This window comes from Lytechinus variegatus, chromosome 3 (assembly GCF_018143015.1).
Source record: "Lytechinus variegatus isolate NC3 chromosome 3, Lvar_3.0, whole genome shotgun sequence".
In the NCBI taxonomy this organism is placed as follows: Eukaryota; Metazoa; Echinodermata; class Echinoidea; order Temnopleuroida; family Toxopneustidae; genus Lytechinus; species Lytechinus variegatus.
This window is the reverse complement of record NC_054742.1, coordinates 51,856,703-51,874,087: the sequence shown is the minus strand read 5'-3', so window position 1 is coordinate 51,874,087 and position 17,385 is coordinate 51,856,703. Positions and strand designations below refer to the sequence as shown.

Sequence of the window (17,385 nt, the reverse complement as noted above, 5' to 3'; positions counted from 1 at the left end):
TCAGGGTCGACACCACAAGGGGACGGGGGTGACTGCCCCCTATTATTTCTAAAGTAGTGACAAAAGGGGGTATTTTTTAAGAGAGGGAGAAAGGGAAATGATGAAGAGGGGACGTCTGGGTCACTTAACTCTGATATATTTATAATTCCATTAAGAACAAATATGAAGTCCCCTTCAAATCGCCCCCTCAATACAGTGCGTCCCAAAAAAAACTATACACTTTTGAAATGGCTGCCAAATAAAAAATGTAGCACTTTGGGGGAAAAGACTTATAGATATGGAAAGCCAATAAAGTCAACTTTTAAATGACACCAAAAAGTTGGAAAATTATTCATGCTTGAGCGAGCACTGCCCACTGAAACAGAGGGTATGCAAATTAGGGTGGGCTGGAATTAGCCTTCCAATTTCTTTCAGATTTTTTGTTTGGTACTTGCAAAGTTGAAGGTTATTTGGTGAATTAAAGATCAGATATGTGATCAGTTTGTTGTTTGTGAAAATTTCATACGTTATTAAATTGAAATTTAATGCATGAGTGATCATGAATTGCAATTTTTAGTGCAGTTTTATCATGTGGATCTCAACAATGTGTTCATGACAGTCAGGAGAAGAGGGGGTAATATGACTTAGGTAGGTGAAGTAAGTTGATGGGCTAAAGGTCAACAGAACATTTAGCAACCCCTCCCTCCATCTCTACCCCCTCCCCCCCCACTTTTCTCCTCCTGAAAGACTAAGCTTGGCTAGGCTGGGCAGGAATTAGCCAAACAGTTTTTTGAGAGGTTAGTCCTTTGGAACTTACAAAGCTAAGGGTGTTCTGCTATTCATGAGTGAGATAAGTTTTGGTTTTAATAGGCAAATTTCATGAATTACTAAATTGAAATGTACTGCATGAGTGAACAGGAATTGTAATTTTAGTGTAGCATATTCATCTTGTGGACATCAGAAGTGTGTTCATGAGAGTCAGAGTAATGTGATGGTACATGTACCTGTTACAAGCAAGAGGGCGAGGTATGCTAAGACTTGGTTAAAAGGGCATTCCTCTTCTTTTTGTCCTTTTACTAATTAAAAGTCATAGGTAACCTCCCCTCTTCATCTCCATTTTCCAGCCCCCCCCTCTCTCTCTCTCTCTCTCTCTCTGTCCATCTCCTGGATTGTAGCCTTTTCAAAACTTAACTGCCAAGTGACCGGTGGCTGATGGTCAGTTTGAATGATTACCAAAATAATTTAATGATTATGATGATTAATGAAATAATTTATTGGAAAAAAATGAATGTTTTATTGATCACATTGCACATTGAATGAGTTGATTTACTGATAAATTGTTGATTGAATGATTGATAGGAAAAAGTTGATGCCCTAATTCAGAATTAATCATTAAACCAACATTCTGCTCTGGACTTCACGCGTACATGAGAATAGCCATCAGTCTCTCAACAAGAGGGAGGGTGGGAAAGAGGGGGGGGGGCAGGGGCTGAATATTCTGTTGACCCTTATTTCATCAACCTACTTCTCCCACTTAAGCCCTATCTCACGATTCTCACCCCCTATTTTCCCGACTGGCCGACTCCCATGAACACATTGCTGAGATCCCCATGATAAAGTTGAAATGCTGCCCCAAAAGAGATCCAAATGATAAAGTTGAAATGCTGCTCCAAAAGTTTAATTTGTGTTCACTCATGCATAAAAGTTCAATTTAATGACTTAAAAAATTTGCTTAAGCTATCAAAACTGATCAAGGTTGATCATTAATTTATCACAACGCCCTTAACTTTGCAAGTTCGAAATGATTTGCCTCTCAACAACTGAAATAAATTGGAAGGCTAATTCCAGCCCACCCTAATTTTCATACCCTTTGTTTCAGTGGGCAGTGCTCGCTCAAGCATTAATAGTTTTCCAACTTTTTGGTGTCATTTGAAAGTTGACTTCATTGGCTATCCATATATGTGAGTCTTTTTCCCCAAAGTGCTAGATTTTTTATTTGGCGGCCATTTCAAAAGTGTATAGTTTTTTTTGGGACGCGCTGTATATCCTGACACCACCCCTGCTGACGTTTTTCCTTTAATGATAAATACGTATCCTGTTCATGAATTCCTACGATGGAATCCATGTTTTAGGGGAAGCAGACCTATATCCAAACTTGCAGTTCGTGCTTTGATCTGGGGCTTTCATGTCACTTCATATGTGGTATATATGTCTATTTCCTGAATTTCTACACTACAGTGCGTCCCCGAAAAGCTATACACTTTTCAAATGGCTGCCAAATAAAGATATTTGATTTTGGGGAAAACACATACATGGAAGCCAATAAAATCAACTTTCAAATGACACCAAAAAGTTGGAAAACTATTCATGCTTGAGCGAGAACTGCCCACTGAAACAAAGGGTATGAAAATTAGACTGGGCCGAAATTAGCCTTCCAATTTCTGTCAGTTTTTGAGAGGCAAATTGTTTGAAAGGGTGTTTTGATAAATTAATGATCAACCATGACTAGTTTTGGTTGTTTAAGCAAATTTAATGAATGATAAAAATTGAACTTTAATGCATGAGTGAACAAAAATTACACTTTTTTAAAGCAATATTTCAACTTCATCACGTGGCACTCAGCAATGTCAATCTTACATTCATTTTTTTTTTCAATATATTATTTCATAAATAATCGTAATCAGTCAATTTCTTGGTAATCATTCATTGACGAAAAAAAATTAACCATCAGCCACCAGTCACTTGGCAGTTAAGTTTTGAATAGGCTAAATGCCAGGAAGTGAGAGAGAGAGAGAGAGAAGGAACCGGGGAAGTGGAAGGGGGGGGGGTACATATGACTTTTAATTTGTAAAAGAACACAAAGAAGAGAAATGCCCTTTTAACCAAGTCTTACCATATCTCGCCCTCTTGCTTGTAACCATCACATTACTCTGACTCTTACGAACACACTGCTGAGGTTCACAAGATGAATATGCTACACTAAAATTACAATTACTGTTCACTCATGCATTAAATTTCAATTTAGTAACTCATGAAATTTGCCTAAGAAACCAAAACTTCTCTCACTCATTAATTTAGCATAACACCCGTTAGCTTTGCAAGTTATATAAGACTAACCTCTCAAAATTCAGTAAGGCTAATTCCTGACCAGCCTAGCTGAGCTTAGTCTCTCAGGAGGAGAGAAGTGGAGGGGGGTAGCGATGGAAGGAGGGGTTGCTAAATGTTCTGCTGACCTTTATCCCATCAACGTACTTTACCTACTTAAAGGTCAAGTCCACCTCAGAAAAATTTTGATTTGAATCAATAGAGAAAAATCAGACAAGCACAATGCTGAAAATTTCATCAAAATCGGATGTAAAATAAGAAAGTTATGACATTTCAAAGTTTCGCTTATTTTCGACAAAATAGTTATATGAACGAGCCAGTTACATCCAAATGAGAGAGTCGATGATGTCACCCACTCACTATTTCTTTTGTTTTTTATTGTTTGAATTATACAATATTTCAATTTTTACGAATTTGACGGTTAGGACCTCCTTGCCTGAAGCACAAAATGTTAAAATAATGGAATTCCACATGTTCAGGAAGGAATGAAACTTCATTTCAAATGACAATGACGAGAAAATCAAAATATTTCATATAATAAAATACAAAAGAAATAGTGAGTGAGTGATGTCATCAACTCTCTCATTTGGATGTAACTGGCTCGTTCATATAACAATTTTGTTGAAAATAAGCGAAACTTTAAAATGCTATAACTTTCTTATTTTACATCCGATTTTGATGAAATTTTCAGTGTTATGCTTCTTGAATTTTTCTCTTTTTATTCAAATCAAGTTTTTGTTGGGGTGGACTTGTCCTTTAAGTCCTATCTTACCCCCTATTCTCCTGACTCTCATGAACACATTGCTGAGATCGTAGTAGGTCCATACTGAGATCCACATGATAAAGTCAAAATGCCGCACTAAAAATTGCATATCATGATCACTCATGCATTGAATTTTAATCTTATGACTCTTGAAATTTTCTCAAACAACAAACTGATCACAATTGATCACTATTTCATCACAAAACACTCAACTTTGCAAGTTCCAACCCCCCCCCCAAAAAAAAAACATGAAACTAAATTGGAAGGCTAATTCCGGCCCAGCCTAATTTTCATACCCTTTGTTTCAGTGGGCAGTGCCCGCTCAAGCATGAATAGTTTTCAAACTTTTTGTTGTCATTTGAAAGTTGACGTTATTGGCTTTCCATATATATATAAGTCTCTCCCACCCAAAGTGATATATCTTTTATTTGACAGTCACTTCAAAAGTGAATAGTTTTGGGGGACGCACTGTATATTTCTCCTTTATCAAAAAATCTAAGCTCGCACTTTGCGCTCCATAAGATAAATATCCAGTTCATGAATTCTACAAAATGTAGTCCTTTTCATTTTCAGGTCTGTAGTACAGTGTAAAGAAAAGAAAGTGCAGCTCCCGCTTCACACTCACAAAATCAGTGCTTCAGATAAGAAACCTATCTCATCTTGCTTGTAAATGGATAAAGCTAAAATGTACTGAAATTTATTCTTGAAGACTACCCCACCCCCAGATTTTGGCCCTTTGAGCAGCCGATCAGGCAAAATGTTGATGAAAATGAAAATTATATTTTAATACAATTTCACGTGAAACTGGTTGTCGATGTGGATCACCTTCCCTCCCCCTCCCCCCAAAAAGAAAATAATGATAACAATAATAATAATGGCATTTTTTTTAGTATGCGATTAATTTTCATGTTAAAGTAAAGAAAGAAAACTTCAGTTTAAAAAAAATGGCGAGATTTTAAAGAGAGAGAGAGAACATAATTATTTAGTTTCAGTTTTTAAATTCATGCGTCCGTCTCATGAACGGGAGACATTGGTGGCGGAAGCCACACATTTTAGGGGGGGGGGCCACCACACAATTTTTCGACAAGCAGCAAAAAAAAAGGTTACCACCTAAAATTTAGGGGGGACGTGTCCCGCTTCCGCCGCCTATATGACGGGAGATAGTTAGTGGGTAATTCGATCCCCTGCCGAGTCATATGCAAAGGCTTATTAATATGGGATATTTTGGCTTCAAAATACGTTTGAAAATTGTTGAGCCACTGGGGGCACAATTTTTGTCATGCGATGTCGATCAACAGGGGCGGCGGAGTGAAGTTTGAAAGTGTGTGTGTGTGGGGGGGGGGAACAGGGAAAAAAGGGCACATTCTCTTTCGAAAAGAAACAAAGGAAAAAGACAGACTTATCTACCGCCACTCACATGAAACTTAAGGCACGTAACGATTATTCTTACAACTTTTTTTCTTTAAACATATACAAATTAGAATATTAATGTTTTCTCTTACCAATTATGATGCTGTTAATTTCTAATTTCAGTATGGGAATTTGCCAAAGTATTGCAAACACTGGCTCCTCAATATCAGAAGTTTCAATGACTTTAAATTCAAGCCACTTAATTTAAGCATTGTGACTGGTAGTGTATTAAGTAGCATATTTTATTGTATTTGTTGTATTTTTATGAAATGTTGTTGTGCGATATGATATCAATTTTGTTGATGTAAAAACTTGTATCTTTTGATATTTTTATGGGCAATAAAGTATCTCAATATTGAGGATAAATAGAAGAAAACACTTAATTTAAGCATAAAAACTCAGGACCAGGGGCGGCGGAGCGAAGTTGAAAGTGGGGGGGGGGGGGGGGCACAGGCAAAGAAGGGCACCATCTTTCACATGGCTGTATGCAGAAATTTTTCACGAGGGGGGCAGTTCGCATAAACTTTTTTGAAAAAAACTTCAAAGCGAGTGAGCGAAGCAACCGAACTAATCATTGAAGCGCATTTGCATTTTTGTTTGTTAAATGTAATTCATGGATACATACATTTGATGAACTGTGCCCCGCCCCCAGCATCGCCGGCCCTGCTCCGAGAACAAAACATAATTAAAAAGAGACAATACTTACTAGAAACACAGAAAAGTAGTATATTGAAAAACCTAATAATACAAAGTTTGGATATTTAACATAGGCCTACTCAACCCTTATCTTTTATAAAAGGAAAGCCATGAAAATAATGACTCATTTATGGTGAGTCTCCTCTACTTGACGCATTAAGTCATGGGCCTGTTGCATGAAAGGGTCTTTGGTAAAACCGCTCAACGTAAGAACGTTTTGCTTGTTCATTTCACTTTCTGAATACTAATTATGGAAACTAGTAAACATTTCTCAGGCGTTTCTTCAATATTATGTTCTATCCTTGATGGAGAAGATATTTCTGGTTTTTTTTTGTGTATATTATATGGGATTCCGTGTATTCAAAGCAAATTGCCAGGAAATAAACGTCCATTGAATTACGACCAACTCCAACCCTGAGGAGAAGGGGGGTGAAATATTAAGAACATCGATTGTCAGCTCACCTGCAACCTAAATACCATAAGCAATATATAATTCCTTGAATCAATTCGTATTATCCATTTTTGACAACCCTTTCCCGTTAAAATAGATTTATAATGCTAAAGGGGTAAATATTTATAGCCATTTCATTTGTGATTAAACATGGAAATTAGTAGAAACAATTATCGACACATTGCATAATCAGTGAAAAAGTAAAAAAAAAAAGAAGAAGCTCGGTTCCCCTAATTCGTGAAATAAAATAGGCTACGTAACTTATTCATTCACACGGCGACACTAGGCGTTTTAATATTAGACTAAAAGTTTTTCGACGAATTTGAAAGGTGCTACGAGGATAACTAAATTGAAGTATTCAAATTCATTTAGTAGTTCGCATGCTTATAAGATATCAAATTGAACAGCAAATTTGCGTTTTAATTGTTTCGTGTGAAACTGAACCGAAAATACTAATATTCTTATGATAAATCTACGAAGATGACCGGGAAAATCTCTCGTAACTGTGCATGATGAAATTACACGATGGATCAACCAATGTATTAACTATAATTATATATTGCATTTTTAAAACATGAAATATATATATATATGATTATATTTTCTCTTTCTAATAAAGATGCTGCATGCCCCGGCCTGTTTCACGATCATCTTTGATTGCATAGAGAAGGCTTTCTTCAGCTCGATCAGTTCACTGGCATCGTCTGGATCATACCCATTTTCGAATCGTGCCAGACGTCGCGAAAATGGATGCCAAGCTCGAATTCTGAAAACTAACCACGCCCATCTGCAAAGCTGTATTTGACTGTTGTTTGACAAACTTTTCCTTTTCCTGCATTGTACCCTAGTTTGGGAGTTAAAACACATGTTTCTACAAACTGTTTCAATGCGTAGTATATATCTCGAAGTTAGGGGTTGATTGACTTTACTTTATTTGAGGATAAATTCTCTATATTTCATTTCTGTTCTGTATCTCGCACATCTACTTTTTTCTGCACCGCACCTCCCTTATTTGACCAATCACCGAAGTAAAAACACTGGGAGACATATGAATATTCATCAGGTAAAGAGAAAATCGGTTGGATACATCCGCAATATAAATAAAGTTCTATAATTCCCACTAATTTCACCGCTTAACTTTTGAAAATTACAAAACAAAATATTATTTTTTAATATTTTGATAATAAACAAATATTTTGTATTGATGAATTTTATTTTCATATTCTTATATGTTAATAAAATTAAGTGCAAGGATATAATTTATTTTTCTGTGATAAATTGTTAACCGTACGTACAATCTATCAAAATTTAAAATGTCTATTTACTATTTTAAACGATCAAATATATTAAGATAAAATAAAAATATCGCTTTTTAACTTTAAAATATTGAAATATATATATCATTTTAAATATTATGTATATTTATTCTAACTAAATTTCAATGAATGTTCTACATCCGGGATATGTTGATATTTTTCAGCTGCTTGGAATATTGCATTGTGGGAAAGAGACAAAATGGCGGCTCCCATACTAAAATGGAAGCGTGTGACAAATACGACTGGTCCAAGCCCCCGACCTCGCCATGGACATCGAGCCGTCGCAATCAAAGACCTTATGGTAGTCTTCGGCGGTGGGAATGAGGGGATCGTGGATGAACTCCACGTTTACAATACAGGTGATGTTGAATTTTCGGTCGAGTTCGGGCCCATTCAAAATGGCGCCCCATTGTTGTCATTCCAAACTATCCTCTTTTTTTCACTTTCAGGAACATGATTTCTTGTTTTAGCAATATCTTTCCGAAGCTAGATTTCATATTTATGTAAAACTGCAAGAAGATACTTACCTGATACATTATTCCATGTAATATTTTGTTTTTCGTAGAACAGTGGTAAAATTCAAGATGGCGGCCTACATTGTTTATCATTGAAAATGGCAGCCACTGCGCTGGCGCCACTAAATTTTCATAAAATTAAAATTTAAGAGATGTGATTGCAAATCTATTTGTAACTAATCCTAATGTCTTCCTGTGCCTATGGTGTGTTATGTTAGGCCTATATTCTAACTCTCTGCTTATCATTGCCTGGAAATCATTGATTTGGCTGGGTAGTTCAGGACTTTGATTCTCTGAATTTGAATTTGATTTTGATTGAATTCAAGTGTTCTCATACTACTAGTTGTTAGCAATGAAAATACTAGATCAACATTTATCTGTTTCTTGCATTTTGAAGATTGGGAACATCTTGATCATGTCTGATTGAAATATTTTTTAATAGGCCTAGCTTGATGAAAATATGTTGATGTAATTTACCGTCAAACCATAAAAAAAAAATATCTAGCTAACTAAATACTAATACTTTGACTAATATTAGATTTAACATGAAAGTTTTGAACAGATTAGGCTTTGCCATCATTGACATTGGCATCAAATATTTCCCAAGTAACCATCCTTGGCAGTGATTTAGATTAGTTATTTAGTGCTAGATCTGGGCCCCTTTTGTTTTAAATAATGAAAGATGCTACCATTGACATTCTCAATATTCTTGTTTGGCTAAGGCTTAAGTCAAGATGAAAAATGGGGGAAAAAATAGAAAAAAGCATCAGGTATGAAATTCAGGAAGAAAAAAAATGTTTTGCTCTCAGATAAAGTAATTTTATATTCGGCTCATCACTCAGCTATGTAAAATTGTTAATGTGCTGAACAATTTCAAATATCTTTTATGATTATGAGTATGAGTATGTGGAAGTTTCATTCTTTAACTGTGGGAAAAGAAAATAAATCAGGAAATTGTTTGATTAAGACATTTGTCTCAAATCTTTACGTGTGTAATAAAATGTCTCATTTGTTTTTCTTTTCTGCTATATATATATATATATATATTTTTTTTTTTTTTTTTTTCGGGGGGTGCACTGATTGTAAAAAAAAAGGGGGGGGGGAGAGAAGTTGAATAATACAAAGAAGGTAACAGGCAGAATAATGCCCTTAAAATATAATTCACAAGCTATAGAAGCACCTCAAATCTTTTTGTACAGATTTTTCTTGGGGTGGTCCCTTTTTCAGGTCTATGCTAAAATAAATTGAACATTTTTGCTACATTTTGCCTAAAGATTCCTGCATGTTTTCATCTTGCAGATTCATATATAAAAGCGAACATCCTTAAAATTTCATTCTTGACAATGGACACAAAATCTAAATTACAACAATTTTTTTTAATTTCTTACATGTATTTTCATTTTTATTTTTGGGAGGAAAAGGATATTAAAGGGATGGTCCAGGCTGAAAATATTTATATCTTAATACATAGAGTAGAACTCACTGAGCAAAATGCCGAAAATTTCATCAAAATCGGATAACAAATGATAAAGTTATTGAAGTTTAAAGTTTAGCAATATTTTGTGAAAACAGTCGTCATGAATATTCATTAGGTGGGCTGATGTCACATCCCCACTTTCCGTTTTCTTATGTTATTACATAAAATCATAATTTTTGTCATTATTTCATACTTCTGTGTTTGATATGTTTCCCTTATAATGAAATAGTTTGGAGCAATAAATATCTAATGCAGTAAATTAGTTGTCAATCTAATTTTTCTAGTTCTTGGAGAAAATAATTTGAATAAACCTTATTTCATATAATAAAATACAAAAGAACAAGTGGCCCAAGTGGGGATGTGACATCATCAGCCTACCTAATGAATATTCATGACGAATGTTTTCACAAAATATTGCTAAACTTTAAAATTCAATAACTCTGTTATTATCCGATTTTGATGAAATTTTCACCATTTTGCATAGTGAATTCTACTCTATTTATTAAGCTATTTAATACTTTCAGCCCGGACCATCCCTTTGAAGCAAACTCTAGGATATCATAGGCCCAATCTTTGTCTCAGCCTTTGGTTATTATTTTACAAGTTTACTTTAATGACATTGACCTATTTAAATGATGCATGTTATTAATATTGTGACACAATGTTTTGTTTTTTATATGCAGCTACTAATCAGTGGTTTGTACCAGCAGTAAGGGGGGATATCCCTCCAGGCTGTGCAGCTTATGGCTTTGTCAGTGATGGCACCCGTCTCTTCATATTTGGGGGAATGGTGGAGTATGGAAAGTATTCAAATGAGCTTTATGAACTCCAAGCTAGTAGATGGGAATGGAAGCGACTCAAGCCCAAGACTGCCAAGAGTGCACCCCCTCCATGCCCTAGACTTGGTCACACATTCACCATGCTTGGCAGCAAAGCATACCTCTTTGGAGGACTTGCTAATGATAGTGATGATCCAAAGAATAATATACCTAGGTTAGTGCTCAACAACATATTTTTATTCTCTTGGAAAGGAAGAGCATTTTTTTTTCTATCACACAATTTTTTATTTTAAACTATCTGAACATTGCAATGTACCAGTTGCCTTAGAATATTTCCAATAGCAAAATAAACATAATGTATCCAGCTTTATTTTCATTGTTCTTTTGTTTTGACTGTCATTTCTTTCATCTACAGGTATCTTAATGATCTCTACTCACTTGAGCTGAGATCAGGCTACTCTAATATGATATGGGATATACCCCTTACCACAGGACCTTCCCCTCCACCTAGAGAATCACATACCTGTGTAGGCTATGCTCCAAAAGATGGCACTTTTAATCGACTCATTGTGTATGGTGGTATGAGCGGTTGTCGGCTCGGGGACCTTTGGCAACTCAATATGGGTAAGTAAAGGGACTGTGGAAATATAATATGCAATAATATTACATAACAATTGGCTTTTTGCAAGATACCAAAAAGCTTCAAATCTAACTTTTATTTGAGTATCATAAGAGGGTCAATATATGGAGACATATAAGCTTTTGTTTACTTATTATAGTAAAGTAGACTGCTTAAATAGATTTACCTGCAGTCAAGTAATACTAATAGCCAACTTTGTTGTTTACATCTTTCCAGTCAAAATGAAATCAAATTTCTGTGGTCCCAAAAGATTAGACTTGGGTGAATGTCTGATGCATCCTCATAATGTCCTTATTAAACTAAATAGTTACTTAACTTATGTATTTCTTATGTGTTTTTTTTCCCTATCGAGTATTTTGATTGATAATGATCTCATGACTTCAACAGATACACTCACGTGGGTCAAACCTGAACTCAATGGACCCAACCCTCTACCAAGGAGCTTGCACTCTGCCACGGTCATTGGAAACAGGTATGCATATTTGTTGACACTAACAGGGTTCACAGCCCATCAGGGAAATCAGGGGAAATTATTTTACTTTTTTTGCAGTCAGGGAAAAATCAGGGTATTTGATAAAAAAATACCTCAAATCAGGGGAGAATGCCTCAAATGAGAGAAAATTCAGGGAATAATGATCAGCCCGAAAGTTGAGTCAGACTGTTATATTTTGTTGCATATCAAAGTGGCGTCTTTAACATAGTGTGTTGTAATTTAATGATAGGTACTAGGATTGCCTTGAATCAACCTCTTTCTGTATAAGGTAAGGAAAGAATGGCTGTATGGGGAGAAGGGCAGCCATTACATGCCTGTGTAATAGTTCTGCTGTAATTAGTTTTACACTATTGTTTTATACTGAAAATACATGTAATTCACTGTACCAACTTAGAAAACATGCAAAACTGGGAATGGGTTTAAATGATTATCAGAGAATTTGGTTTTCTTGAAAAGCTGGGAACCCTGACTGATATAAGATGAATAGAATAGACATTTACTCTTCTCCTTTTCCATCTTCTTGATAATCTACCCCTTCACTGCTGTAGATTATTTACTTCAAATGTTTAGTGGTTAGAAAGTGTATCAAATTTTGATCTAGCTTCACAAAGTAAGTTCATTTGATTGGAAAGAATAAAATGTCAACCCAAATTTATAAATTCTGATGTTTCCCTATCTTGATTTTGAAAAAAATAAGGAAATGGATATTATATGATGGTGATGAAAGTGGAAATGTTAAAAAAAAAAATTAAAGGCTTTTTTATATGGTTAAGTTAAATCGTTTTTTTTTTCACCTACCTATTTTATTGTCACTGATAATATTCTATGAGAAACTATTGAAGATTACATCTTAACTAATTTTAGCAAGAAATATTTAAACAGCCAAGCAATGAAAAATGCATTTGTAAAAAAAGATACTGATATTTAAAAAAAAAAAAAAAGAACTAGATGGATTCTCAACTGTGCACGATAAACATTTAGGCTTCTGTCACTGCCATAAACTGTTTTCTTTTGGCATTGAGTGTTGCCTTTGTCTATCCTTCCATCTGTCCCCAAAGTTGGTTTACAAGTGATCACTTGAAAATCTTATCTGTCAGATTTTTAGAAATAAGGGGGGTGGGAAGGGTATGTACTGGTAGAACACTTATGTTAAATATGTTCCTCACACAAGGTCATCACGATGGGATGGTGGAGCAACATTTGATTTTGATCCAAACAAAGGTCAAAGGTTGCAGCTTGTACCATATGCAAATGTGGTTCTGCAATAAAAAATTTTAGTAATATTTGGTGTGTAGATACATCACACCAAAATACTTGTCAAGTTATATTCAGTGGGGGAAGGTCAGAGGTAAAGTAAAAGGTCACAAGTCAATACGAATTGGATTCTTTGATATAATTTGAAAATATTTGAGAGATATTGGTTATATGTAGTGTGTAAGTAGATCACACTGGAATTAAAGTTCATTATCAAATTTGGATGTTGCAGGTCAAGGGTCGAATTGTCAAAGGTTATTGTTTATTACATATGGGAAGATATGAATTTTTCATGTGTAGCTAGTATACAGGTCAAGTTCAAATTTGGAGTTTACAGGTCATAGGTGACGATAGGTCCATATGCGGCGGAAGCGGGGTAAGGGGACGGTCCCCTTTCTTTTTTTTTTTTTGCTTGTCAATTTTGTTCCCTGCATCCCCCCCTAAATTCACGTGGACCCCCTGAAGTGTTTGTGGTCCCCCCTGGTTTTTTTGGCCTGTCAAATTTTTTACTTGTTTCCATCCCAATATTTCAGGTGGCCCCCCCCCCTAAATTTTTGGGCTTCCGCCGCCAATCCATGCGTCACTTCTCATTGTGGGAATGGTTTCCATGAGACACCGCTAACATATTTCAATCATTTTTAGTGTGTAGGTTAATCACTTTTTTAGTTTACAAGTCAAAGGTCGCACAGCTAAATCCTAATTTGATATTGGTTTCCATGTTATAACTTGATAAAGAAAGTGAAATGATTTTACTTAAATTACAGGTCAAGTTTAGATTTTAATTATGTGTCTTGGATTTATAGAGGTCAAATTAAAAAACAATAGGGGTAAAAAGTATTCCGCTTTTTATGATTTGGGGTCTAGAATTAATAATAAAGTCTTTCAGGGGTGGAATGTTTCAAAAAGTTGAAATGTTGAGTGTGTGATTGAATGCCATACCTGTAAAGTGCTTACATAGTACAGCTAATTCTATTGATAGTTATGCAATAATATACATTCCATGTGAGTCATTCAACCAATGCAATGGAAAGAAGTTTGCTTAATGGGATTACACACAGACAACATAGATATTGTATGTTATTATTTTAATGCAGAAATGATAATTTTAAGAATTCCTTATTTTTTTTTCATCTTAGAATGTTTGTGTTTGGTGGCTGGGTACCCCTTGTGATGGACGATGTCAAAGTAGCAGCTCATGAAAAGGAATGGAAGTGTACCAATACTCTCGCTTCTCTCAATTTAGGTAAGAATTATAATGATATTGGTTAGGATTCATTGAGAGCATACACTGTCCAAATGTGCTCATGATGCCAGACCAGCATCAGTTCTGCTCTATACAAGCTACAAATACTTTTTAAATATACAAAATTTACCTAAACTTACACTGTGCAAAAGTTACAAACATTTGCTGATATGTACAATTTCATGTCACTCAACAGAATTCCAGCTGCATCTTGGTGGGGCCTGGTGCCCTCTTGCTTGCTGCTCTAGTCACTAGCAATTTAAAGGACTAGCAAGTTTGTTTACAGTAGAGGTGCCGGGTGGTCTAAGATGCCAGGCTACTCATACTGTATGAAATTCGAGAGTTTGATTCCCAGCATGGCACTTATGCTATCAAGCAAAGTATTTTAGGCACCTTATTAACAGTTTGAGCTGTGTCTTTCCTGTATGCAGTTTTTTATGCCCCCGCAGACAAAGTCCGGAGGGGGCATTAAGCGTTGCCCTGTCCTTCCGTCCCCCGACTTGGTTTCCGGGTAACAACACAAAAAAATATTTAATGGATTTTGAAAAGTTTTGGTGTGTAGGTAGATGATACCAAAATACAGACTAAGTTTGAATTCGGATTCTGCAGGTCAAAGGTCACAGCTTATTAAAAATGCGAGTTGGTTTCCACATGAAATATCCAAGAGATTTTAAAAAATTTGAGTGTGTAGGTAGATGACACCAAAATGCAGGCTAAGTTCGAATTCAGAGTCTGCAGGTCAAAGGTCACAGCTCATTATATATGCGAATTGGTTCAAAGGTCTAAATTTGTTCATTATATATATGCATCTTGGTTTCTGCACTGTTAAGTTCAATCATATTGAATGAAATTCTGATCGCGTTAAGCAGGTGCAACTGTGTCCTTTGTACATGTCAAATTTCTAGTCTTTGCCATTTCTTACATTTCACTATGGGTGATAAATGGGGAATGCAGGAAAGCTGCTATGACAAAGCACATAGCACCTTTTAAGAGGTATTCCTGGTGAAATATTTGGTACAGATTTTGACAAGGTGTTTCATTCATTTTAATCTTTCCATTATACATCAAATAAATGAAATTCAATACAAAAGGAAGGTTTTTAATTGTGCATGTTTTGTCACTGGATTGCACTCAGAAAATAAAGTTTCTATAAATTTAATGGTGATAACTGTTTTTGTCTCACCTGCGTAGCAGAGAGAGGTGGCATCATCACCATTGAAATCTTAACCTGAGGTTAAGTTTTGAAATGTCATCATTACTTAGAAATAGACCTAGTTCATGAAACTTTGATGTATGGGTAAATCAAGTATTACTTAACATCCTGCCCTAGTTTCAGGTCACATGACCAAAGTCATTCAAGGTCAATGAACTTATATCATGTTTTTTTTTATTGTGTGTCAATAGCCGTTTTCAAAGTCGTCAATGCTGATATAATGAATTGCGTAATGTAGGCGAGACTTTTAGAGGCATTCCACTTGTTGCTTTTACTTGTTACTTATTAACCTATTAACAATGTAGGCCTATTCACTTATTAACTGTGACGCTAGTGTCTCAGAAAAAATAAAATCATTAAAAATATGATAAATTTTAATGAAATGCTTACAAATATCAAGAGTGTTAAGGTACATTTACTTATTAAATTTTCTCACAGTATCTGGACCATTAATTAGCTTCTTTTTTTCTTTCTTTTTTTTTTACTTTGTCTGATTAATTACACCCACTTAAAACAAATTTATGTATAAATTAGAATTAAATAGTGATTAAAACTGAATAGAAATTTTAAACTAAGATTACTGATGTTCATCCTGAATGCATAATTGATTGCTGAGCTCTCGGGGAGGGAGGGGCGGGGGATTGATTGCAAGTTAGGTCCAAATAAGCATGCTCTTTTAGGATTAAGTACCTAAAATCAAGTACTTGCAGTTTCAACATGAACTCTTTTCCAGCCAAAACTCATTATATACTCGTTTATATTTTAAGTAAAATTGACTAAGAACAGGGGATGAAGTTTTGTACACAAAAGAAAAGGTGAAAAAAAACAGCAGGGGGTTTTGAGGGTTACATAACAAAAGCTAGACAGGCAGCATATGGTTGATGTTTATGCAGTTGGTGCCCAGGATCTATGGGGATGAAGGCCTTTCTGTACCCCCACCCCCTGTGAGAGTTGACAGAATGAATGAATGAATATGTGTATACGTAAACAAAACATACCCTACTTGAATTTTAGTGTAAAGCACTTGTGGTTAGAAAACGGGATAACAGGATATGGATTCTGAGGGTTGTATATTATGCATGTCAATGTCAATGACAGTTATGTGGTAAAGATCTGTGCTCAGTGGACATCCCTGTGAAAGAGCTCATTATTGAAGCCATTAGGAAATGATTAATTAAGGTAGTTGTTTGACTATCAATGACTTCATTAGAGATTATTTACAGGAAATAGGATAATTACAAATAGTCAAAAAATTGAGAATAAAATTGCACACATTAGCCCTCTTTATTTCCCAGGTTTTTTTTCAATTATATATTCTAAACTAGATTTTGTTTAATGAACATTATTTCATAATAAAGTAGTAAAAATTGAAATGCTTTTCTATAACCCATACAGGATTTATCATTTTATTTCATGAGAATGGCAAAATTTGACTTGTAGTAATTATGAGCTTTTTTTTTTTGTTTTTTTTTTTTTTTTTTTAACTCATGAATGAATACATGTACACAGTACTGGGTTTGATAAAGTACATGTTCAGACAAATAGACTTATCCAATGATGACCCTCATTGAATCACACTTTTGATCCCTTTATACATTGAGCATAAATCACTAAATATTAACAGCTGTTGTCAATGTTTTTGAAAGGAAGTGAAATTTTAGGCTTTGATGTACATGTACTGTAGTCCACCCCTGCAATTCTAGCATAAGCCAAGCATACTGCAGGTTTACATGTCTGGTTTGATCATCAATGTTATATGAACACATCCTTTGCCAAGTTTCCTTATCTGTGATTTACATGAAGGGGCGTGGTCAGCCAAATGCATGCCGAGAATACGCCCACTGCCATGCCAGTAGTAGCCAAGGATAACCTTAATCCAATTTGTGTGTGTAATTTGTAACATAGTGTTGATTTGTGAGCTCACACAAAAGCAGACGTATGGACAAGTGAATTATCAATTACGGTACTAGCATGGATGTCAAAATGTTCGACACATAAATTTGTTCTTGATTTCTTGAGTTCAAACATGAATGTGTAGTTTCCCCTCCTTT

General features: G+C 35.2%; 1 protein-coding gene across 1 annotated transcript in view; it reads left to right on the top strand.

The window, feature by feature from the left end:
* The first annotated feature begins 7,890 nt into the window (after window positions 1-7,890).
* Window positions 7,891-17,385, top strand: part of LOC121411311 (host cell factor 1-like) — a 33,238-nt gene continuing 23,743 nt past the window's right edge. Inside the window, exons 1-5 of the mRNA XM_041603970.1 lie at window positions 7,891-8,079; window positions 10,396-10,705; window positions 10,907-11,115; window positions 11,519-11,603; window positions 14,015-14,121. Of these exons, the coding sequence (XP_041459904.1) occupies window positions 7,920-8,079; window positions 10,396-10,705; window positions 10,907-11,115; window positions 11,519-11,603; window positions 14,015-14,121 (871 nt within the window). The 5' untranslated portion in view covers window positions 7,891-7,919. The remainder of the gene's footprint in view (window positions 8,080-10,395; window positions 10,706-10,906; window positions 11,116-11,518; window positions 11,604-14,014; window positions 14,122-17,385) is intronic.